The sequence below is a fragment of the Lineus longissimus genome, chromosome 12 (assembly GCF_910592395.1).
Source record: "Lineus longissimus chromosome 12, tnLinLong1.2, whole genome shotgun sequence".
Lineage (NCBI taxonomy): Eukaryota > Metazoa > Nemertea > Pilidiophora > Heteronemertea > Lineidae > Lineus > Lineus longissimus.
Genome location: NC_088319.1, coordinates 13,057,575 through 13,083,886, shown reverse-complemented (window position 1 = coordinate 13,083,886; position 26,312 = coordinate 13,057,575). Strand labels below are relative to the sequence as shown.

At 38.8% G+C, this 26,312-nt stretch overlaps 1 protein-coding gene across 8 annotated transcripts in view; it reads left to right on the top strand.

Annotated features, from left to right (window-relative positions):
• Positions 1-26,312, top strand: part of LOC135497023 (zinc finger transcription factor lin-29-like) — a 172,620-nt gene that overhangs the window by 95,027 nt on the left and 51,281 nt on the right. For 3 of the 8 annotated variants that reach the window (XM_064786669.1, XM_064786668.1, XM_064786672.1), the window contains exons 2-4: positions 4,427-4,490; positions 5,218-5,277; positions 5,840-5,860. In XM_064786669.1, coding sequence (XP_064642739.1) covers positions 4,427-4,490; positions 5,218-5,277; positions 5,840-5,860 — 145 coding nt within the window. Of the gene's footprint in view, positions 1-2,839; positions 2,891-4,426; positions 4,491-5,217; positions 5,278-5,839; positions 5,861-12,947; positions 13,044-26,312 lie in introns of those variants that run through there. The other 5 variants (XM_064786670.1, XM_064786671.1, XM_064786674.1 and 2 more) reach the window with 3 other exon arrangements.

Here is a 26,312-nt window from a genome sequence, read left to right as displayed (position 1 = left end):
TTGCGCTCTTCTGACAAAAATAGGTCACTTACACAGCAAGTGATTTCATAAGGAGTTGCCATGTGTTGTGATTATGAAAATGTTTTCTGCCCCTTGGGTTCAATTTTGAAAACATTTTCGTCTTTTGTTGCGGAGTTTATTAGTCATGAATAGGGCAGTGTCTTTTCTTCGTTGGCACTACCGTGGAGGTTAAGGTCAGGGAATTGTGGTTTTGTATCTCTGGGTAGTTTGTGTTTGGACCAGTGAAAGAAACAATGCTTTTGAATTTAGCTGTTGTCTTGATTTTCCTTTTTGTTCCTGTTAAAAAGTGGTTTGAAATGGCAGCCAAACGTAATATTTCTAAATAATATTGTTTCTGATAATGGTGGTGTAATCAGTTTTGCATTCCACTGATGTATTTTAGAAAATTTAACAAAAGAAAATTGCAAATTCTTGGGTTCCAGAAATCACAAATGTTGTTAACAAATTTGTTTCAAATTGATGACAATATTGTGAGAAATTCCCTACAATTCAACAACAATAGGAACGAACCAAATACCCCACACATCATCGCAAAAAAGGGAACAATGTCTGCATTTGTGGACATTTGGGAAGAAATTCCTTATATATCAACAGTACATTTATTACTACCCCAAAATTAATCATGTATTTGATGGCTTATTCTGATAGAAACCCTCTCAAAATTGTTGAAGGTATATTGACATTATCAGGGAAAATTCCTTGAATTCCAAAAGAAGCTAACAAATTGGTTTCAAATGGTTGACAACATGGTGTGAAATTTCCTAAATTTCAACGCTTTCACATCTCATGTTTCAGAAATTAAGAAAACAAAGTTTCAAATTGGTGACAGAATTCCCCAGATTTTAACAGTATCACAAAACTCGGAAATCCATCTCATGTTTCACCAGCACATTCAAGCCTGCGCTCTCGAATCCAACGAGGTGTGTACAAACAGACTCCCGATGACGATTAGACAAAAGAGAACATGATACCCTCGTTTGAATTTGTTGGTTTGTCCCCGCCAGAACAACGGCTGCAACTCCTTCTTTCTTCTCGTGCAATTGTCGGTGAAACGTGCCCGCAGCAAAACAAGGGGACCTCACCTGCCGTGGACTTCGACGTTACTGGATTGTCAAATTGTATATTGTCTTGGCCGCCATGTTTGGGTGTGACCTGCGGTAGGGGTATCAATCTCCGTGGCAGATTTGCTGGGATGGTTGTTGCGATTATACTTGCCACTGCTGCTGAGGTGTGCCCATGTTGCCATTATGAGTTAGCTCCATCAAACTTTTTGTGCTATTGTAATTCTTTGTACTCTTATTCAATATTTTTTGTGATCAGTAAGTGATACATTGTAAGAACAAAATATGCCGCAATTGGGCAGTTAACTCTTTGATGGTGACATTATGCTTAGTACCAGACACAAAATCTGCCGAAAAGTAAGGAATCGTTAAATCTCAATGATATGACAAGTCATTGACAAGTATGTTATGTGGTATCCATCATATGCATATAATGATTTTGTTGTGTATTGACCTCTTTGGCAGAATCCATAAAGTCAGTTGATATATCCGTCTGAGATCTTAAGTCCCTTCTATTCCCTTCGTCAGTAGACCCGAAACGGAGCCATATTATGGCGTAAGGAAGGTTTCAAGTGGCGTGATTACGGCTTAATAGTTAGTCTTCTGATTGGTTGGTCAGTTTCATGTTCGAGGTCATTCATTGGTTTCTCTTTTTGCCAGAATAAAGTCTCATATTGAGTTTTCTCTTCCGATGATCAACTATCGTTTCTTTTTGTCTCAGTTTTGAATAATCTCTCATGGTATAGCTGATCTTTGTGTAAAGGGTGCAGCCATTATGTAGTGTAATCTGGTCCCGTGGAGAGGAAACCTATGTACATGAAATGTATTGTTCAGGTTTGGAAGAGCATATACTTAGAACTACTGTACAGTGAGGTTTCACACTTTGACCAATGAAAAATGACAAGCTTATTGCTAAATTATGGAAGTTGATATCCATGCCATGACTGCATAATGAGTATGTGATTCTGTTCAGTGCGGTTATCAGAGGGTCACTATGTGTAATCCATACTTGAGCAGAGGTACTTTGCCTTTAAGAGATACCGAATGAAAAAGATTTGTATGGTGATGTTCCTACCGATTATTAGGGGAGGTTTATTGTAAAACTAGACTAGGGACTGTGTAACTTTAGATTGTGCCTCCTAGATGGACAAGATTGTAGTCGCTCCTAGACAGCCGAGAATGTGGCTCGTAGATTGGCAATACAAATGGTTTAACGTTAATCTAGGTGCGTTATTACAACTTTGGGTCATTGTAAATGTAGAACCTGGTAAATTGTAAAATAAGACTATGGAAAAAAGCTCAGTGTGCACTGGGATGTTGTTGGTTTTGTATTGAGATGAGTAACTTTGAGATGGGAATAAGACTCCTCCCATCGGGGTGACGAGATTGCTGGTCGTTGGTAGATCTGATGATAAAGGGATCGAAACAAGAATACTATAAATCTCTTTATTTCTGGTTACCTAATATTATCACGATTCTAATTTCTTGACTTTCTTGAACCGTACACAAGGCTAATAACGACAACCTTTCTTTAGGCAAACAAGTTATGACACCATTTTTTGAAGGTGATAAGGTCTCGCTGGGCAGCTTGCATGAATTACAAATTCCCGGTTTCTGCAGTGATATTTGTTATTGTATTGTTTCTTATCAATCACAAAACATCGACATTGTCAGTTTACCATTAAACCCTCCGCTGGCATAGGAAACCCAAACTCTACACCAAAATGTGATTGTGGTTTCCTTTGATTATTTTCTAGGAATTTTGTGTGGAGCAAAATGAGGGGCGAAGAATATGATCCTGACAACTGGTAAAGAATGACATCTTCTATACAGGGTGGCCCAAAAAACATTTGTGCTGAATTCTTTTTAGATTTTCAGTTGAAGTTCCTGATTTAGAAGTTTTATGTCTCCTGTAAGATGTTTTCCACAAAGGCTGAGAATTTAACTGATTAAAGGGTCCACTAACTTAGAAATTAAGGCTGAGGCTTTTGTCCTTTTCGCCAATTTATCTCTGAGAAATGAGCAAGATTACTTCTAGCGATGGGACATTTTTGGGCCACCCTGAAAAAAACTTAATTTCAACCATATAATTTTGTTCTACTTTTCTGCTTTTAATTGGTTTGATTGTGTTTTATTGGCGTTTGTGTAAAAAGCGTGCAAAATCTTCGTGTATTTCTCAGATTTTTATCCTGCTCCGTTGTTATATGTGTAACCTGAGAAAAAAGGTGAAATCCTGTGATGAATGTTTGTGTGTCTTATTCGATGTAGGGTCCCAAATTGTCTTTTTCATTCAGATCATGGTGTCGAAGGTTTTTTCTCAATATCCAAAACTTTACAGTTGTATATAAATTTGTTCTGGAAAATAATGTCAAATGAGGAACAGACCAACCACCCAGCAAGCGAGAGAATTATATTGCTGCAACCTGTGATTTGATTGCTTGTCTGTACATTAAAGTGTTGAGTTGAGTACATTAAAGTGTTGTTATTTTTCTCATGTAGCGGCGATTGCCAATTCTTATTTGTGGTACCAGCAGTGACCATCCATAATGAAAGACTTTTATCAAACTCAGTAATTATCAGTTGCTACAACAACGAAACCCACTAATGACCTCCTCAGTGAAGAACTTGTCAGCAGACATCATTATAACGTAAAGGTTACTACAACAAAATATACCCCCTCAATGTCCTCATGACCCTCCTCAGTGTTAGGAAGGTAATGCAGAAATTACAAAGTGTCTTGTTCCATGTTGGTCCATTTGTCATGTTTGTGAGTGTTTCGAACTTGTTACTTGTAAACTATAGTTCTTTCATATTTTGATGTACTGTTTTGTGCGATTTTGTATGATACAGTTTGAAGTTGTCATTGATGTTTATGTCAGTGTGGTTTCTAGAAATGAATTATCTTTTCATATAAAAGTTAGGGTCGCCAAAATCAAAGAAGCTTGCAGGATTTCGCAACCAAGTAAAATATCCAATGATAAGAGTTTATGTATTTACAGAAGTTACAATTAGAATTACCAGAACACGTTAAAGGCTGTAGTTATTCTTAATAATTATGGGTAAAAGTGGATGAAACTTTCTGCCATTTTTTGGCTGCAATATTGTCATGGGGGGGGGGCAATCCTGTCACAAATAGAATGGCTGTTGCATGCAGATTTTTGTCTTGTCTTCTATAAAAACAATTGCTTTTGACCTCTCAGAGGCATGGCCCCTCTGACTAAAAATGGGTTTAACCAACTAGTTGTTGTTTATGAACTTGTCATTTGTCATCTAATGCTTCTCACTTACAAACATAGGTGGCGCTTATGTTCAGTGGCTGATGCAACTCTCTCCTTCTCGTTTAGGTGGAACCTCTACAGCATCATGGCCGAGAGACGAGACCTGTACCTGTGGGACAGCCCGGACTCGGTGAGTGGACAATTTGAGTTTGAATTTTATTCAACAGAAAACCAGTTTACGTTTGTAGATTGCTTCTGGAAAACTAGATATAAAGCTATGTCCATAGGTGTCAGCTAAATCTTGTGACCAGTTTGATAAAACTGTCTCATTCTTTGAGGTTATGCATGATCACAGCTGGTTGCAGACTGCAAACTTCATCCTTTTCTGATCACAGCTCCATTTAGTGGAGACTGCTTCCTTGTGCTGAGTGCAGACTGCAGACTGCATTCATTTGCTGATCACAGCCCTCTTTAGTGAAGTCGCTTCCCTTTTGCTGAGTGCAGGCTGCAGACTGCATTCATTTTACCGATCACAGCTGCATTCATGTACCGATCACAGCTCCATTTAGTGGAGAGTGCATCCCTTTGCTGAGAGCAGACTGCAGACTGCATTCATTGGCTGATCAAAGCACCATTTAGTGCAGACTGCTTCATTTTGCTGAGTGCAGACTGCAGGCTGCATTCATTTACTGATCACAGCCCCCTTTAGTGCAGACTGCTTCCCTTTTTTGCGGAGTGCTGACTGCAGACTTGGTTCATTTGCTGATCACAGCTCTGCTTGTTTTTGCTGACATTTGCCAATCACAGCTTCATTTAGTGCAGACTGCTTCCTTTTGCTGAGTGGAGACTGCAGTTTTCAGACTGCATCGCTGCAGCTTCGCTGCTCTGTAAATAAAGGATCCTTGTTCTTGTTTTAGAAAATGGTGACAAATGGCGGCAACCATCCAGGCTCCGCCCCCAGTTTGCACACCGGCCAGGTTAGTCTTCTTACGGCGCATATTTTTTATCTTGTTGTGGTGTCTGTTCTTTTCCTCCTTTCTCTACTAGTGTCGGCATATACTTAATATTCCCTTTAAACATGCTAAAGGGGCGGGTTACAGGCAGGAGCGAGGGGGTCTGACTGTTGCTTGTTAGGTGGGAAGCCGGTGATTTGGGTTCTCTTAGACATGTTTAGTTTCACTGATCTGAGACCTTTTCTGAATTTTCAAGAAACAGGTGAATTGTGCGCAATGCCTTTTGAAATGTTCAATTGGATGGACCGTGGGTTGGTGACACCACGCTGTCTAAAAGTCATGATGACACATTTCGGCTTGGCCGTTGTGTCAGTTTCTCAGTAACTATTAGGTGGTCTTGTATTGGTGAAACTAGAGTAGAACATTTCCTCCTGTAGATTCTGCATCCACCTTCTATGGAAAAAATTACAATAAAAAATGTATTCTATACAATGTAGTGTTTTCACTTCTTGAAAAATAATTTACATTTTGCATGTTTAACACTGTAAAAAGCCGGCGGTTACATTATAAAATTTCCTTTTTACAGCAGCACTGTACTCCTCTACAGGTAATGTTGTTCTTAGCATTTTCCTGGTTAACAACACAGTATGTCCCCAAAAAACTATTCAATTCAACATATATGTTTAAAGTACTTTGTATTATTTCAATGAATTTTGCAATGATCAACATGGAGGGCTCAGAACTCCTGATTATTATGAAGAATATTTGCAGGATGGATGCTTTTTGGGACATGCTGTTTGATTGCATTTCCTATTAATTGCCTGCAGATTTTGTAAGGTGAATTCTGTGAAAATTTCTAAGCTTTTTCCAAGTACATATGGTGTGCTCTCTGATTGTTTGTCATATGATGATTGTTTGATATATTTTTGCGCATGATTTGATTCTATTCCTAAATGGAGAGGGTAAGCTAGCTGGGAAATGAGCTGACAGCTGCATCAAGGCCCCCAAGAGGTCACTAAAGGAAGTGTATGATATCAACTCATTTAACAGGGTCATTCTGAGAAACTTCTCGCCTACCATTACCAACAATTTGCACTCTTTGCAACAACAGACAGATATGGGGATGCAAAGTAAACAAAACATCTGCATGTCATATTGACAATAACAGCATCCTCAGAAAGCAGGGAGTGTATAGACGGGAGCCAGTTATGTCAGATTAGACTGCCGAAGTAGCCAAAAGGGGGCTATCCTATCTCACAGTATTTCGAAACTTTTTGCAAGATTTCCCAGGGTTTTGGGGATGATTTTTCCTAAATGCGCCATCAGGATAATTATGGTAAGACTTCTCCTGTTCACTTTTTGTTTCTGATAGTTCGTCCAAAGTTATTCTTCTATACTCGTATTTCTTGCCTTGAGATCAATCACAGTTGGTTCATTGGTGTCTCATGTCATTATCACAGTGTTAGTGTTTTTGATGTCAGTTGATACATGTATTATGCCGTTTTGTGGTTAATTGTCGATTGATGTTTCAGTAACAATCAAAATTGACATCCCAAAAAACTTGTGTATGTTGTGTGCAATATACTTGTAAAATACATGCTACCTACGCACAACCCAGCACGTAGGTGGCACAAGTGCTCCAGTCATGATGCATGTACCCCTTACGTGAGCTTCAAACAACTAACCCTGCCCCTTCCGCACCGTAGGATTGTCATATGTTCATGTATCTCTATGCATAACATATGCAAAACCTTCATGGTGAAATTATGCTTCAAGCCCGGGATGTAGGTTGTGTGCAGCTTACATGAAACAGGGAATATATGTCAGTTGTGATGGGTACTTCATTTCACTTCATCAGAAGAATATGCTGTGCAAAGGTATTTTCAAGATTTGTTATACCGGTATGTGATTATCCGGTTCATACAAGTCAGATGTATGTAAGTTTTACTGTATCTCTTTAAAATGAAATGAAATTTATTATCAGTAAAACGAAATACAAGTACAAAGACAAGAAATATATACGAAATTACCACAAAGTCCACTTCCACAAGTAGAAACATCACATTGGATCAAAAGTCTAAAAGCACTCTTTATGATTAAGGAATTGAACCCGAGGCGGAGGACCTTGGTTGAGTTACCAAGACACTCGAGGGTGGAGCTAAAATACAGTCCAAACCCGAGCCGACAGGCGAGGGTTTGGACGAAATTTTAGCTCCACCCGAGAGTGTCTTGGTAACTCAACCAAGGTCCGAAGCCGAGGGTTCAATTTCTATTCTAAAATACCTCAAACTTAAAAAGATAGGCCACGAAATAACTTGAATATGTGCGAATTTGGCAAATTCCATCCATCGCCTGCCCGGAGCGCCGGTAGCGCCGTTGTTTACATTATGTTACGGCAGCCCGTATAGGAAGTCCGGATCGGCTCGCTCAAGTGACGCTAAAATCCGCGCAAATGGGCTATTTGGAGCGTTTTTCTCAGCAAATATGTGTAGTGCTCATTAAAAAACTTAGGGTGGTTGATGCTTCCTTGGCTGATTTGTGTTTGAAGCAGTGTTTTGAGAGCCTCAAACTTCTGAAGTGAGCTGTGTGCATGGTTCCACATTTTAGTGCAACCCGAGGGAACTTTGGTAGAGCATCTTGGTTGCGTGTCCAAAACACTCCACTCTCAGAACGAGGCTTATGCATTTTCCATTTAAAAGTTGACTTTACGGTACCAAGGTATTTTAGAATACCCGAATTGACAGCTTTCTGTATCATTTTAATGAGCCAAACAATTCTAGCAGCTCTTAGCGTGATGTGGCACAAGGTGATCTTTCATTTTGTCGGTGGACTGAGCACAAACTTCCCCAGTTGGTCGTGTTGGTAGTCGTTTGAAGATGCAGCACCATCTTGGTGTTCGTTGCTTTCGTGCAATTGGTCAGCACTCAGCCGATTAAGCGGCCATCTTGGTTGTTATGACATCACCCTACTTATTCCCGCGGTGTCCATTCGCTGCATTCATTACTATAGAAGCTCATCAGGGCCTCTAGGGTCTCATAGCGCTTACGTCAGCTTATGTCAGCCAGAATGGATTAAGTCCGATTTTCACCTGTCATTACGAGATGAGCTGATGTCCCTTATCATGCTCGGATGGCTTAACACAGGCAACTAGAGTGGACGGAATTAAACACATGAGCATGGGAGGGCCAAGATTACATGTGGTAACTGGCCTCTGGTGTGATGAGGTGGCTTGGTGATCAGGTTCGGGTAATGACGACATGGCCCAGTTGTTAGGCTAGGCAAGAATATACATGTGGTTCCAGCGACAAAATAAAAAAAATATTAAAACAAGGCAACATTGAAAATCTGCTTCATTGAAAATAAGGGTTGGTTCAAAAATTAGCGAATGTTTCAATGTGGATGTTACTATTGACTGGGATATGCACTTCTAAATTTTGACCAAAAAAATGCTTACAACTTTCTGTAAAGCAAGAGAGTGGCTAGGGCCCGTAATACAAAAAAAAACAACACCAGAAGCAAGTGCTCTTAAAATGTTGGTGTATCTCGTTATCCTGTGTCAATGTGGGGCTTGATACCAGAGAAGGGTGATTCACAGCAATTTTTTTCATCCACCTGAGACGTATTGTCGGCCTGGTTTCCTTTTTAGGTGAGGGATTTTCTTCTGTCCCTGGGTAGCCCAAACCAACAATACATCTGACTCATAAAAATACAAGGCTCACTGGAGGAACTTGAGAAACTCTCTTGCCCATACCACAAGAGGCCTTGAAATAACTGCCAGTCGATTGTGACGTTTTTGTACAATGTTGAGTACAAGCAAGAGAGATAGAGCTGTATATAAACCATCAAATTCTCGCTATGTGTTTTATTTTTCCTGGATTTAATGAATATCATTTATTCGTCAAAGTGAATATTGCAAGAATAAACTGCAAATTACGAAAATAACGAGCCATACAAATTTGGTGGTTTTATAGTAGTTGGTGACATTTTTGCACAACGCTGAATGCAAGGCAGAGGGGTAGAGCTGTTTCTTCAATATTCAACAATGGAGGTGTGATTGTGCTCAAACTAAGGTTAACTTATCAGCAATGTCAGCCGAGAGAACAGGCACTTCCATATTGAGGTGGAGGTTCATACTCCATATACAGGGGCAGAAATATTCTATTTGTTGAAAAATCTGGAAAAAAACTTTGACGTCTGCGAAAATAAAATTGTAATTCAATTATGATTACTTCGCAGATTAAAGGTGTGAGACTTTTTGTTGGAGGACAGTGGCTCTTTTTTGTCTTTTTACCAAGGCAACATATGTAAATATAAGCCCTTCACACTGGGAGAGTATATGCCAAAATGACATCACGACCTTGACCAAAAATCGACAACTGTGTTGCACAAAGCAGAATTTTGTCACTACTTCAGTCACCAGGAGTCAAGAATCACATGGTCAAAGGTGTGGCTCTTGAAGTCTGATGTTGTCTTTTTACCAAGGCAACACATGTAAATATTAGCCCTTCACACTGGGAGAGCTAGTAAGCCAAAATGACATCACGATCTTGACAAAATTAGACATTTGTGTTAATGCACTTAAAAGCAGAATTTTTTCGGTACTTCATTCACCGATGTTTTATATTTGAAGATTTTTTGGGCACTGTTAATTCACGAAAATAAAAATGGCAAAGATTTATTTGTTTGCAAAAACTAAAAGAAACATCGGTGTCACAGCTGTATAGGTCGCCTAGATTTTCTCACCTTCTGATTGATCAGTAAATATTTTGCTTAATATTGTGCCCATAGCAACTACATCAAGGCCTATTTTCTGATTCTCCGAACCAAAAACATAGTTACGGTCTGGATATTTTATTTAATTATTACGAATAATTTCACTTGGTGTTCAAGTTTTGAAGAAGGTCTATCATCAGCGACCATGAAATCTATTTTGGTCCCTATCCTGCATCAAAAGGACACTTTTCGTATCATCAAACTTGACATTTTATATCCTCAATGATGTCATGGTATACATGTATTGCGGTAAGTTAAAGTTTTCGTGTTTCAAGTTGCCATTAGAAAGTATTGAAGTCCTTAGTTTTCCAACACCACAAAATTTCAGATGATTTCAGAATCTTCCAACACTCATCTGTCAGAGATGCTGCGGTCGTAAACATCGTCTCCAAGATGTTCTGATAAAAATCCCGACCAATCAGAAGTTGCATAGATTATGTGAGCTGCGTTGTCATCTCTAATCCTGATGTTCAGTATCATATTGATTCTGGCATGCAGCTTGGCAGCATCAGCAGCTACAGGCAGTAGTGACATCTGGTGGTTTGGCGTGAAACTAATATTTCATTCCATGCTACGGTTCCAAAATGATAGGCTTGGAACACTAACTGTCTGGTTTGAGTAGATGGCCTCTGACTGAGAGGCCATGGGTCTGAATCCCCTTCAAGGTCTAAAGTGATTGCTTATAGTAGCTGCTTCTTGTCATTCTTTAAAAGCTCTTGGTTAATGATGCTCTTTGAGCAAGGATCTCTCCATGGAAAATCATTATTCCTGTATAAGAAAGTGTTCAGCCAACAGCAATCATGTTAAACTGAGAAAACTGTTTTCCCTTTATAAGCTAACAGATCCTTATAGTCATCCTGGGGGTGATCCTAGCTGTCATTCCGAAAAAGACCATTACCAGGTGCGGATCCAAGGATGACACCAGATGCACGCCCCTCCCCCCTATTTCATGAAGATCTTTGAAATGGACCATGAAATTTTGGAACACGCCAGGAGTTTTGATGAAAAATGCTTCGCCCCTCACGCTTTCCGGCTTCTTGATATGCTCCTGGTTACTCCACAACTTACTTTTTCGCCAGTAAATGCCTCCAAATACCACTAGAGGCCAAACTTCCACGGCAAAATAAATTTGGAACTAACTTAACAAGTGGCCCAGTTCGGTTTTTTTTAAAGTATCGTCTGCTGTGGTTAATAGACGATTAAAAAAACACATTCTATTGCCAAGCACTGTCTATATGGTATGTATAGGTCTATGTATTCTACTTGGTATTACCATGTACAGGCTGTGTACATGGTGAGTCTACCTTGTATTTTTTAATGCTAGTACTTTTTTAATGAAGTGCTTAGACTAGGCTCTGTTCTGCTTTCCTTGTATCTAGATGAATCATTGGAAATTCCAAGTCTGAAGAACAGGCAATGTGATTGGTTAGTATCAATCAGGTGATACGAAACCAACCAATCACAATAGCGTTGTTTGGTATTCCTGAAGAACAGGCAGTGTGATTGGTCTATATCAAACAGACGATGCAGAATGCACCAATCAGGAACTTGGTTGTCCAACTGGCCTAAAGAAAAGGCATTGTGATTGGTCAGTATCCAACAGATGATTCAAAGTTCATAAGCAAGGCCCACAAAACCAGAATATATGCCAGCTGCATATGATTCGCCAAACATTCTAAAGTTGAGCCGTTGTGGGATGACTTTTTCTGGACAGGACTATAAAAAAAGACTCCAAACTTGTTTTTAATTCTCCATACAATCCTGGGTTCTCCCCTCGATCGAACCCAGCCCCCATTGCATGGTCAGCAGTGTCACTTGGCTACGAGACTTCAAAAACAAGAATCACAAGTAGCTTCTTCTGGTCTCCTCCCCTTTGCTAAATACATAGTCCGTCAAGACCGCCAACCAAAATGTGAGCCCAACTGTAGTTGCATAAACAACAGCACACAACAAATGGTATCAAAAAAAGCGGAAAGGGCGGAAATTGCTAAATGAGAATATGAGATGCATCACACCTCCCCTTATCTGACTCAATACCTCCTGTCAGTCATCATGATAATGCTGATAGTATATATGTCATTATTGATGATATATATCTCCTATCATGATAATTAGGTGGTTATGAGTAAACCTGCTGTTTAAGAAGCTTCGTCCAATGCAGCGCAACTTAAAATCAGAATACACAATAGTGAGCTGAGGTTTTTAATAGCGTGAATTTTTTTCCACGACCTATATAGTTAGGTCTGTGTGATGGACATGTTATATACATTTTCTAGTTCTGGTTACGTGTAGGTTTGCATCGTATTAAGGGTACTATAACGTGGAATTAGGCAATTTGAAGAAATCTTAATTGTGACTTAGAAAAATGCTGCAAAACGTTTTTTTGGTAACCATGGCAGCAGACTATGTGCAGTGCATTAGTTATGTCTGGTGCTGTGTGGTGTAGATGCTGCAGCGAGGAGCGCGACTACTTGGTTGGATTGGCCTGTATGCCGGCATAGTGAGTTGATGCCGTGCATTTGATGCTGGATTGCTGCAGCAGCAGAACCGGGCTGCATATAATTTATGCGGCACTGTGACAGTACTGCAAAAAAATATCTGCAGTGAGGCTGTGCGCTGTGTGTTGAGTAATAACGCAGGAAAACGATGCAAAGTGACATGGAGGGTGGTACATGGTAGGAAAATGATGTAGTTGAACGTGTTCAGTTTTGAATAACAGGTGGTTGTTTAGACGAACTTTACGGGACGTCAGAGACTTGAGAAACGTACGATGTGTTGCTCCTGGTGAATAAGACGGATAATTTTCATTCGGAGTCTTACGGTTCAGTGCTATGAATGCTTACAAGATGCTGGAGGGACATGGCCTTATGGATTTTAAGAATTACCCCTTCAATGGCATCGATGCAGAATCGCTGCATCGGGCTCGGTCCATGCTGCAGACACCGATTAAAGTTGAGCCCGGGACGGAGCAAGATCCATGTGGTTACGCTTCATCATTTTTCTGGAACCTGGCTTACGTAAATATCTTCTATATTCTTATCACACATCATTTCTTTTTTTGTATTTCATGTCATCTTTTTGTTCTTTCCCCTCCTTCATCCTTTCTTACTCAAATCAATTGAAGTATAGTTTTAATAGAAGAAATCCTATCTCATTATTTGCCTACACACAAAAACAATTCATGAATATATTGATCCGCTCTATCTGTGATATATGTTGAGTGCATTTCCAATCAAGAAAAAAGTATTTGTATAATCAATCGATAAGTTTGAGAAAACTTTTGAGTGTTCCTCTAGTGTATTATTCTTTTTGAATTTTTTCTTTTTGAATGATGCAGTCATGAAAAACAAAAACGAAAACATGTCCAGATATAGATACTGCCGTTTTCTGTCGTCTCTTTCACACATACAACCTTCTTCCTTCCCAATGATGCCACATTCGTACATTTGCGATATCATTTATCTATTGGCTCATTTTAATTGAGCGCGTCATGTCCTCATGCGACCATTTTAGTCACTGTTGAGTTAAAGTGGTGTGTTAGCGCATTCCGATGCATGTACAGTGAGTAACGCAAGCACGGAATAATCGATACCTTATATTGACCAGTTTTTACAACAGCTATTGTCTGTTCACTCAATCCAAATGTTTTCGTTGCTGTAAGAAATAGCATAACGCCTTTCTGTGTGTCTGTGTGGTACTAAGTATGCATTGTCCCACACAATGAACTTTTTTAGACTCTAAATAACTTCATCATTCTTTTTGTAATTTTTTTTATCAGTTCTTAGCTCGTTCTTGTCCACATTCATGCTTCCTATGATTTGATGATATTGGTATTCCTCAGGCAAGTACAAGTAGTGTTGTCTTTTGTATTACTGGAATTAGCAAAGGCTATGACAGACCTAAAGGGGTGTCCGTAATATAGAGGTTTTACTGCACTTTCGGTTCATGAACATTGGATGAGCATCTACACAAAAAAGCAGAGAAAAAAATGGTTCAGTATTCCTTACAATAGAGGAATGTTTTCTTGTAGGCCTACATGTCAAACATACTAGAACATGATATTCCTCTTTAACCCATTCTTGGCTGATTCTGATATATGACACTTTGGAAATTATTACTGCGCATGTCGAACAGTTTTAATTTTGCAATTCTCTTCATTTCAGAGCCAACATTTAAGTACATGACCATTCATCGGAAAGCTTTTTTAGGCCATGCACGCTGTTCATAAATAAATTTCAAATTTGTAATTGAATTTTGAAAATTTCCATTTGCGTCAATACAAACTACATTTGTATAGATAAATTTCAGCATGTGTAGACTGATATACAAATGCAGATATGTACCAAGTTTCAGCAAATTCATATGCATAATAACTGCACCACAGCATGACCTTTCTCTTTTCCTGAACCACCAGTAAAAACTTTTAATGTGCAGGTTGTTGAAATTTGCGGTGTAGTTGGGGAGAAAAAAACACATTTGTGATAAAAAAAGACATGAGATAAAATTTCTTAAAATGATCAACTAACATTAAATTCTCGTGTTAGTTTGAACTTTTTCAGAGGCCTGTCAGAATAACAGGTTTTTGTAGCCTAAGAAATGTATGAAAGTAGAAAAAAAATTATAATAAAGTAGAGAAGGTGGGTATTCATAGCCAAAGAACAGAATAGGAATAAAAATGTTACAAATTTGATAACAAATTAAAAGGTGAATACAATGTAGGCTATTAATGAGTCATTCTTTACCAGTACTCGTATCTTTTAATAGTTTTTGAGGGGGTTGAAGACAACCAGCATTGTTTATTTGGTCTGACTGTATCTTCCTGGCTCATACCCCAGTGTGGAGGTAACTCTTATGTGTTGAAGAGAGTTAAGACAGGTGATCTTTTTTGAAACTTTTTTACATTCACCCATCTATTGTTGGTCTATGTATGAAAACTATTCCCTTCATATCTTTGATAATGAGTTAACTTATAAGTTTGGAAAAAAGACACCAATGATTTCTAAAAAGGTACTGGTTTATTTATTATTACACAAATGAAATAGTATACTGAAGAAAAAAAAAAGATTGGTCAGTTTATATTATTACATCATAAAACACAAAAAAGAATAGTTTCTTATCAAATTCATTTCTGTCAATGTAACATGTTTTATCTTTGCTCATGATCCTGATAAAGAATGGAAAAAAAACGTGTAAAGGTTTTTTTTCTTCGAAATCATAGAGGAAATGTCATGGTCCGGCAAAATGAAAATCGAAAATTTTTTCAAATTTCCAAAAAGTTGGTAGTTTACAGTTCCTCGTAAAAAAATTCATGAAAAACCTTGGATAGGAATGACCATGATGACTTTGTTTTGTACAATGCACTTGATTAAATGAAAAAAAATACATGTTCTTCATCAAATAAAATACAACCACATTTCTTAAACTTGAACTTTGTAAATAGTAAATTAATTTTAGATAATCTAATGAATTACATTACTTCATAAACAAAATGAACTTCCATGATTATGTCCTTGCCCTGAATTCCACTGGCCAAGGTTCATATTGATTCCCCGAATCTGTATTCAGTAATTGTGCAGGCCATGCCTAGTTGTTATTTCACACCAGGAAGGGAAAAGTGGAAAACAATTCCTGTGAAAGATCTAACCTTCAATGTTTTTTTTCTGGAAGCTATCTTACATAAACTTAGAAAGATATATTCCGATTCCTACTAAAATATAATGAAGAAATTTGAAAGAAACCGAATGTGACCTCCTCCAGCAAACGAGTTGCTTGCCGCATAGAGAAAAGGGAGAAAAAGTTTTCACTTTTTTCTTGAGGAAAATGATTGTATACATCTTTTGAACTTCCTTAGTTATTTTAGTGCTGCCAGGAGTCTGATAGTTGAGTAAAACATCAGATACGTTGATGCCGTAAATGGTTTTCTTATGGAGTAAATAATCTTTAGACATGTTAGGTGAGTTTTTCTTGAAATAAAAACTTGAATGAATGATATGTTCTGAAAACCATATCTCAATTCACAAGTGTCATATATCATTTTATAGGTAATTTTGTGCAAAATTAGCCCATGTCAACACCTCAATATCTATCTTTGGCCTTAATGCCTTACTTTTGCGATTCCAGATCACATATATAACCTGTCACCCCAATTATTTGTCACATTGCACGCTGCCCATACCCCTAAAGGGTTAATTCCACCAACATCCACATTTTTCCACCACTCTAATTAACATAACAAATTAGAGGACATACCCAATTAATAATGCAACACTCTCATTGGACGGGCCACAACACATGACTAACGATGAGGTAACTTCTTTTGCTCGCTTCTGTGCGAGTTTTTCTCATAAATGTCAGCATTTTTAACGATGCTGCGCGGATTTTTGCTTTTCTCACTTGGTACTGCGGTGCTTTTTCTGAAAGTTTGCGGTTTTTGTCAATCTATTTTCCGCTCTTCGTCGCAAATGTCAAACAAGACTTGTTTTCCGGACATGTCGTGAAGAACCGGCTTTTAATGATTTTAAACCAAGTCTTGACTAATGTAGGTGCAGTTTTGTACCCCCGAAAAATGTCATTGAGTATTTGCAATGATGCTGAATAGTCTGAAGGCGTTGTCTGGCTGGGTTTAAGTTTGTCCCCCCTCCTGAACAGGTGACTTCAGGGGTCTCTATCTGTTGATCTGATATTCAAATCTTTCAGATCATCATGTTGGTCTTAAAAATGAAATTTTCTTGAGAATGTGTTCATGAATTTACATGTCTTGGTGTGTCAGCTAGAGGCCTGACTGCCTTTTCTGGATTCTGTAGTATTTAGCGACGAGGAGTATCACTTCCCCTGGATGGGATGTTGGTCTATCACGGGTTAACTTCCCTGGCAGGCATCGTACCCATTCATACTGATTGGATAAGATGTCTTCGCACAAGGAAAAGAGATGAAGCAGAGGTGATTCTTATGAGAGTCGAACCCATGACCTCAAGATTGCATATTATGAGCCTGGCGCTGTTAGCACTGAGTTTTCAAATAAGCTAAAAATAAGCTACTGCCCTGCATGTATCTTCAAAAGGGTTTGACCAATCATTGAGTAGTTCTGGGGGTGTGTCGAAGAAGCACCCACTGCCCCGAGGGACACGTGCCCGCATTGTGCAGCAGATCACCCAGGCATCAAAGCACCGTGCAAGATCACAGCTCTGACCACTCGAGTGATTTCCAGCGACCGCAGAATCTCTTGTTGCAAAGGATTGGAGGGAGTTAGGGGCCAGATGCAATTAGGCCGACAATTGGATCTTTGATGGCTTAATTAGGGCTCAAGGTAGCGAGGTAATGAGATGATGTTGGTGAAGGGAAGGGCATGAATCATGAAGGACTGCATATTTCAGTCCCAAGGGTGTCCTTAATAGAGAGTTTCTACCGTACATCAAAAGTAAAAACAAGGGTTAAATTGGGTTGCATGACTTGTGACCCAACTCGACATAAATTATCCTGTATCCGAGCAGTAGAATGTCATGACAGAACTTCCACGATGACTGTACCAATATTGCGCCGTTATTTGCTCCTTCCAGTTCTACTACGCTGCCTCCAATGCAGCGGCATGAGGCAACGTTATTGATTCTTCCTTCATCTTATTGGTTCTCCGGCATCAATTTGCTGGAGAGTTCAACTCCATGCTGCATGGTTGCTTCTTTGACGTCAGAATTGACTTGGTTTGGAGTCACTTGGTCGAATTCTGCAAGTAAATGTTAAAGTTAGGTTGGCCATGCAGATTATGTCACATGAAGTTTTTGTTTGAGGTCTGCTATCTGTACATAGATTGTCTCTTTTTAGGTACAGGGAATCTGTATCACTAGTCTTTGACGTCAGAATTTACTTGGTTTGGAGTCACTTGGTCAAATTCTGCAAGTAAATGTTAAAGTTAGGTTGGCAATGCAGATTATGTCACATGAAGTTTTTGTTTGAGGTCTGCTATCTGTACATAGATTGTCTCTTTTTAGGAACAGGGTATCTGTATCACTAGTCTTTGACGTCAGAATTTACTTGGTTTGGAGTCACTTGGTCAAATTCTGCAAGTAAATGTTAAAGTTAGGTTGGCCATGCAGATTATGTCACATGAAGTTTTTGTTTGAGGTCTGCTATCTGTACATAGATTGTCTCTTTTTAGGAACAGGGTATCTGTATCACTAGTCTTTGACATCAGAATTGACTTGGTTTGGAGTCACTTGGTCAAATTCTGCAAGTAAATGTTAAAGTTAGGTTGGCCATGCAGATTATGTCACATGAAGTTTTTGTTTGAGGTCTGCTATCTGTACATAGATTCTCTCTTTTTAGGAACAGGGTATCTGTATCACTAGTCTTTGTATAATTATCAATTCTTTCAGTCTTCCCTACATATTGCAGGCACTATGAAATGTTGATTACCTTCATAACCAACAGAATATATGCACTAAGAAATATACTATGCTTTTATCTAATAAAACGTGATTATAAATCATATTTAATATTGTGTAGTTATTTCATTAGGTCAGGGCTGTGCTGACTCAAGGGGTAGGATCAGATTATCATAAAAATTGTCCGATATTTTCGATTTTTGTATCTTCTTAGGATTACGTTTTCTCCTAATCACATGACTACACTTCTGCATGAACGGACGGAGAATATTGTTGCATCTAGCAACGGTTTGCCTCCGTGGCATGGCACAGAATGAGTTGCCATGGAAACGTGTTTGCTGTTTTCTCAGAACCTGTTCGGCAACGCTGGGATCAAAGGTGGCATGTTCCCAATGCATTTTGAATGAATCGACTGCTGGTGCAACGCAACCTGTGTACAGCACGCATTATCCTCGTGGATTATTTTCCTGACTAAAAAACAACATTAATAAAGATCAGAATGGGGCTACCCCTCTAATACAATGTTTCATGCCATATTTCTTTTAGAAAATAAGGTATGAAACTATGCAAATTTGATGCTGAATATACATGTGTACATTGCATAGCCTCATTTCAATTAATTAATGAAAATTGTAATCGAGATGGTTTATTCCTCTCTTGACATTACTATTGATGATATATTCATATCGACACATGTCTGATTGGCCCGATAATGGCCCAATAAATTCTGCTCAATAAGTTCTCACCAACAGGGAGATATTTTGCCCCTCAACCCTTTCCCTCCCCCTGATGGCTGTGATGAGTTACATGTAGGCATGAACAACTTTCATTTTGAATCCGATGTTTTGTGAGTATTTGCATATAAAAGAAGTATTCTTGTTCAGAAACACCATCCTTTTATACCTGCATTCGAGAATAAAATTGAAAAAAGGAACGGGATAAAGAAATTAAGAAAAAATTACCAGAGCGTATTGGTGTTCCCCTGAGGGAACATCCACATTCTGTGATTGAAATCATGTTTTAAGGAGAAAAGAATTTATATGGGATTCATTTTTTGTTGTGATTAAAACCATTTTTTGTCACTGATGACTGTGCAAAAGCGAATTGTATGCATTCCCTAGACGCGTTATCACTTAATGAAAAGTTATTCAATGCTGTGAAAACAATGAACCCGCAAGAAGAATAAATTTGAATAGTGCATGCGGTACTGTGATTTGCCAGTGTGAATAGTTCATTCCAGACATTGCCTTTTCATTCAATTGGGGCATCTTAATCAGTAATTTCTGATGGCGAAAATGATAAAATTGCAAAATTACAAAAAATTACAAAAAATTACAACAAATTACAAAAAATTACAAAAAATCAAAAGATGCTGTATGCTATATGCTATGCTATATTCCATTTAATGTCCATGGAGTTTAAATGTAAGTTACCTATAACTGAATTAAAACAAAACATCAAAAAGAGCTAATGGACAAATTTGACAAATAGTTAATTCTTTTCTCACAGTGTGGTTTGTACCTACTATGCAATATTATGTTTTACCTCCACAAGGTAAGTTGGTGCAATTATAACCTGTAACGTTTTAGCCTATTTTTGTATACAGCCAGCTCTTTTCACTTATAATTGTACCTCTTTTACCTTATATTGTGATTTATGAGGTTGCGTTGACATAAATTTTGTGAGGTGAGGTCCTGTAAATATTTTCGTGACAGTTTTGTTTATGCATAAATCTCGTTTTGACGCCTTGTTTTTGGTTCATATTGGTGCAAGAAGTCACCCAGTTCGATCCAGTAAAAAAATTGTAAAAAATTCAGGTACATGTATTCCTTTTTATCAGGAGAAATTTATGATGCGACTGATATGTTTTCAAGTGCAATTACCTAAAGCTTCTGCGTCTTGCCTTAAAGGTCTATTCCCGCATACTTGATTAGGAGAACGCTCGAAAAGTCGATAGATCACATTTAAAATTGCTTGAAGTACAAGACCCCATCAAGATAAAACTGGGGGGGGGGGGGCTACAGACCTTCCCAAAGAACACAGTAGATGCAGTCATGGAATCGAGGGGGAGATAAAATCGAGAAATTAAAGTGCCAAATATGTGCTTTTCGGGCATCGCGAGGGTTAAACTTATAAAAACTTTTCTGCCTCATGGGAGGTACCCTGAATCGTTGCGTCAAGAAATTGGGGCAGGGGACAAGGATGGGTGCGCACGACTCATGCGCCAACCCTAAATCCACCGCTGTTCATGCTGCATTTTGTACGCAATTAAGATGTAGACCACAGAGTAATGACAACATGAATTAGTAATAGTTCCATAATGTGTAGCATAATTCGCAACTTTTTAATTTCATCTCGAACATGCCAGTGTACAAGGAGACATGTTTTTTTATCTCTCGATCCCATGCATAAGTAATATCATGAGTCCTCCGCTGTGCTACTGGGACTTAAATAGGAAAATAGAGCTGAAATGTTAGTTGTGGTCGACACTTATTGGCATCAGAGAAACAAAATCGAGGCTTCAACCTTTCCTATATTTTCTATACTTTGGAGGTCAGCTCAGGATATTTCGTAATTCTATATTTTCTGTATTTCCATCAAAATCAAGGATATTTCCAATATTTTCACCTAATTTTGACCAACACTTTTATCTTTCATCAATGAAAGTTGGGCACTTACATGTACAGGCATGAATGGTGCATGTAACTTTTCGACTGCTTGGAGAGGGAGGAGGGTGGGCTGTATAACATGTATGATCAAGCAATGAACCATGTTTCCCCAAGCTTGTGTCATACATCACATACCTGTTGATATCCCATACCAAGATTCACCTTTCTAAATAGGTTGGTGTGGCTCATTTGCCCAACTTGTATTTTAGATTTAGGAAATCCCTGGCTGAGATGGGACGTTTCTGGTCTTTCTCATGGTTGTGTCAAATCTGCCATGCCAGGGATGGGAGTTTCCCAGACCTGGGACATGTGAATCACTCCAGAGTTTCTCTACATTATTTACTCTCCGTCCAAGAGTGATTTATCTCCATGATGCGATGAGGTAATTCTATTGCCATTAATTAGTCTGGGGCTATGAGCCGACAGGATAAGATTGCGATTGTGAGACGATCGAGCGCAGATCGTATGGATCATGTGATCAAGGTGTTTACTAATCACAGATCTCAATGCGATGCATGACATGAGTCACTTAACCAGAGACAACATAACCATGCACCAGATGACTTGTTGTTGCTTGCTAATTACCTTGGGAAAATCCCTTATTCCAAACTGCTGCTGAGAACAGAGGACAGATAAGTGACTTCACCCTTTGAATCTGGGCATGTTGCAGGCACCCATCCTTTCTTTGGGGCAGATCCTAGGAGGCACCCTATAAAAAGAGGGGCATCCTTGTCTTTTTTGGGAAACTCCTGCCAAAGCGAAGGAAGACCAATCCGGTCACAACCCATGGATTCCTAGGGCATGATATTTTGGGGACATCTGCTGAAATTGCTAAATTGGAATCGGGATGGCACCTTTCATTAAAGAGAACAGTACAGGACAGAGATAGCCTCTCAGACATGAGTTCAGTGGCCAAGCACAACAAATCTGTATTTCTGTGGTTGCTAGTGGTATATTAACCTGATAAACAAAACTGGGAAGTGACAACCTTTTATGTTCTATTTGGTTGCTAGTAGAACTAAAACATAACTGAGAAATGATTTGCCAATCCCAGGGATATTGAGGTGAGATTTGTAGAAAATGACAAAAACAACACTGATATTTCGGTGTTAATGTTTATGCTGTGGTGTCTTGGCGACCAAAGGAACTAAATGGTGATGAAAAAGGGACGGTGATCATTGTGACTCGTGGGAGCCACACCGTACAGTCGTGTAGAGAATTGCTCAGCACTGGGGTTGACAGTATAGTAAGTATGCCCATGCCGTTCCAAACATTCCTTATTTGGTCACAAAAAATCTCTTACTCGTATGTCAGCCGTAATCGGCAGTGTCATGTGATAGCTACCCTCCCTGTGATTGGCTGGCATTTTTCTTGATGGACGATGTCTTGAGCATCGTTGCAGAACATTGGATTACGCGGGGAAGCTCTGACTGACCGCTGCATCACAGGATGGATGGCGTCTTCTTGACAATGGTCATGTGACCCCGAAATCAATATTCAATTTGTTTATGCGATGGCTACTGGGAATGGTAAAGAATTTTGATATGATCTGATGTCGCGCAGGACACACCAAATTTTATCTTGATTTATTTGCTACAGGTTGTAGTTTCTTGCATTTTGATAAAAGATAAGACTGAAAAAGATGGTTTATGGACTCTACCTGAAGGTACATTTGGTACAGAGTTGCATTTCAAACCTAGAAATGTTCTAAAAATGTGTCATCCTGCTGTTTATTAGAATAAAAATCACTGGCAAAACGTAGATATTCATTTAGGTTTGAAACCAAAATTTAAATGAAGTTTTAAAATCTTTGAAATTAAAATAATGAGGTGTGAAAATTTCAGATTTACAAAAACCATTTACTCGCAGTTTCTGTAGCAAATTTTGAAGATAGAAGCAGGCTTTTGGCCAAGTGACTTTATTTGGCTCGTAGTTGTATTAAAAAGTCCCCTGCGCAATCAAACCTTCAGTTTGTTTCACCTAAGGAGACAATAAATAGTAGTGCATAGATATACATAAGATAGCTAAAATGTACAGGGAAATCAACTCCACTTGAATTGAGCTCAACTGCATCTAGTATTGATTTTTATCACAGCAGTATTTTTTTAAATCTCGATATTGGAAGTTCGTTGCGTGACTACTAGAGACACCTGGTTGTTGTGCTCAAATCAATTACTTCGTGAAATCCCATTTATGATGTGTGCAAAAGTTCTAGTTGCTCTTACGATGGACCTGCATGGTACAGCTTTCAATGCTGTATATCAGCAACAGTTGAGGCTATAACTGGCTCGTTTTCAGAAAATCGCACCATCAAACGAAAATGTCAGGTCCATGCGAAGTGTTGGACCCAAGGGACCTTATAGGTTGTTGGTACCACTCCTATTCAAGCCTTCCATACAGTTCTGAGGACCGTTTCCTTAGATGTGGCCGCCCACACTTTCTATGAATCTAATAAACAGAAAATTGTGTTAATTCTCCAATTTGGCTGAAAGGACAGATTCCGAGGGTTAGGGCAAATTGCTCCACCTGTGTAATTTTTACACCACTCGGCACAGTCGTTATTACTTGATGAGGAAAGAAACACACATTCTTTTGATGATTTCAATTAGGTCTTTCATCTCCCTGCCAGCCAATCAGATTCGTTGTTACATCCAAAGTAGGGCTCGCATCTTTTGAAACTCGATATAAACACAATGGGGGGAATTGTAGAAAAATTATGTGCGGATTATGTTTTCCATTAAAAGATATGCGGATTCTGTGCCGCTTTTGAATCCGAGCTTTTATAAGATGTTATTTTGCAAAAATGCCCTCTGTTCGTTCGCTTTTATCTGTTTTTTAGCCGACCTAAGGTACAGTTAAAAAGGGTATGGACTTGTAACTCAGGAAATGTGGCTAAAAACGGGAATGCCTTTTATTTGGAACCTGGACTTGACTGCTGTAAACTGCAAAACATCCATGCATTGTAATTTTGCAATTCGCAAAAAAATCTGTTAAAAAATCGAATATGACCTCATTACGAGCTACATGTTAAAACCCTGGCCTCATGCATAGCCTGATAATACCCCTGGCCTCATTACAAGTTCATGCTCACCCTGGCCTCATTACAATCCTCGAGTTTACCCTTGCCTCATTACAAGCCTCAGGTTAACCCTGGCCTCGTTACAAGCCTCATGTTAACCCTGGCCTAATTACAAGCCTCCTATTCACTTTGGCCTCGCTCACTCTGTAGATTCTAACGACTTCAAAAGTGAAAGGATTGTCTATATTTCACAAAACTCAATGTGGTTGCACATTGAATTGTACTCAATTTTCCAAAGATTTGACTATAAAATTAAACCTCAGTGAACGTTTGTAGTAAATGTTCTTCGAACTCTTCAAAAGATCTTTGAAGAATTTGTTTATTTTCTCTGTGCTCTCAATCGGCTTACAATATCGTGCACAAAGTTACGATCTGAATTTAGCCTCCTCCCAAGGGTGGAATCATCCTTTGAAACGAGACGACTTCTTTAGGGGAAGAATTTGAAAAGTTTGAAATAATCCCATCTCATTACAAAAGCTTTAACCCTTGGGACTTTTCACTTGTAGATAATGCTTCATTTTTCCAGGGGTCCGCAACTCGGCAAAAAAATCGAAATATGCATGACATTCTAGTATTTTGACTCCTCAGCTGGTTATCCATTCTAAATAGTTGTGGCTCTTCTATGGTCTTTAGGTCATTGCTGCTCAGAACATGGCACTCTTGTTGATTTCCTTCATGTAAAAAATATCTTTGCAACCTCTCTAAGTTTCAGATCACAGGCCTAAGCCTACTGTATGTACCCCCTCCCCCTCCATTATTGACTGTTGGGAGGGATTCAAACACTGTCAAACCCACTAGATCTTAATATCTTCATTCTGACACTCCAGCTACTCCACCCTATACCTAAAGCAATGACGTGACCATTATCTTGAAATCCTCCGCACGAAGTAGCTCGCTGCACCATTCTGGTCCGTCCTCCAAGTGCGACTATAACAAGTTTGCAAACTCCTCACACTTCTACTGAAGATGAAGAGGACATGTGACCACTGATTGCAACCATGGACAATGTATCCAAGTGGACTCGGGACAACACATCAGAGCTTCGGGTGTCTGCAGAACAGAATATTTGCACATCATGAACGCTGGCAGGACAAACTCGAACTCAGCGCAAAGTGGTACTTGACAGATCGAGAAACAGACTGAGGTGTCTGACTGCTGGAGATGAGGTACAGGGACACTGAGGGAAGGGGTCCTGAGGGGAGAAAACATTCACTATTAGTGAGAATGTTGGACTGGGTGCACTTCAAGGAGTGTATTCGATCGGCACCAATTATGTCTGGTTTGTTGTCAGTTTCTCACTTGTAATATGAGGACCTGTCCAGAAGTAGCTGAACAAGCGACCACCAGGTTCTTAATTCCATCACTTCACTGCACCATCAAAGTAAATTTCAATATTTTTCATAATTGAATTTTTCCGTTTTTGCAATTAAAATCAATAACTGTTGTCATGAAATGTTCGTAACAATTGATTCATCAAAAACACGTATCGATACCCATAGGACATCTTCATTTTGTACCCCTCCACAACCAATAGAAAACCTTCCCCGCCAATTTACCACATGAATAATTCACAAATTCTTGGCTAAACATGCCAAACTGATTATTGTTCAATGGGTAAAGAAAATGATCAATTTAATCAATAATGTATACATTGATTTTTAAAGATCGTGGTCATTCATTCAAAGTTTAAAATTTGAACTGGATTTGTGGTATTCCAAGTATTACATACTTGTACTGATTATAGCTCATAACAGTGCTATGTAAAACTAATAACGAACTATTGTCTCATTTTGGTGCACAACAGCTGCACTCTGTCTATTTCTGATTACATGTATCTGTGGTATTGATGTAAAAAATCGACACGAATATAACACATCTTTAAGAATGGCATGTTAGCTTGTCATATAACTATTTGTGTTATGCTTTGCATTTTTCCCCCCAATTTTTTTTCTCTCGTCAAATATTGGTTTAATTGTCAGTTGATAATACAAAATTTGTGTTGTATAGAAATATGTTTTACATGAAATAACCTTTTTTGAATTAAATCAGAAAAAGGTTTCTTAAAGCTGACAAGACAAATTAACCCTCCGAAGTTCAAGGGTCATCGTAAACATGCGCAAGGATTAGTAGACCAAACTGTGTGTAACTTAAATTATCTGT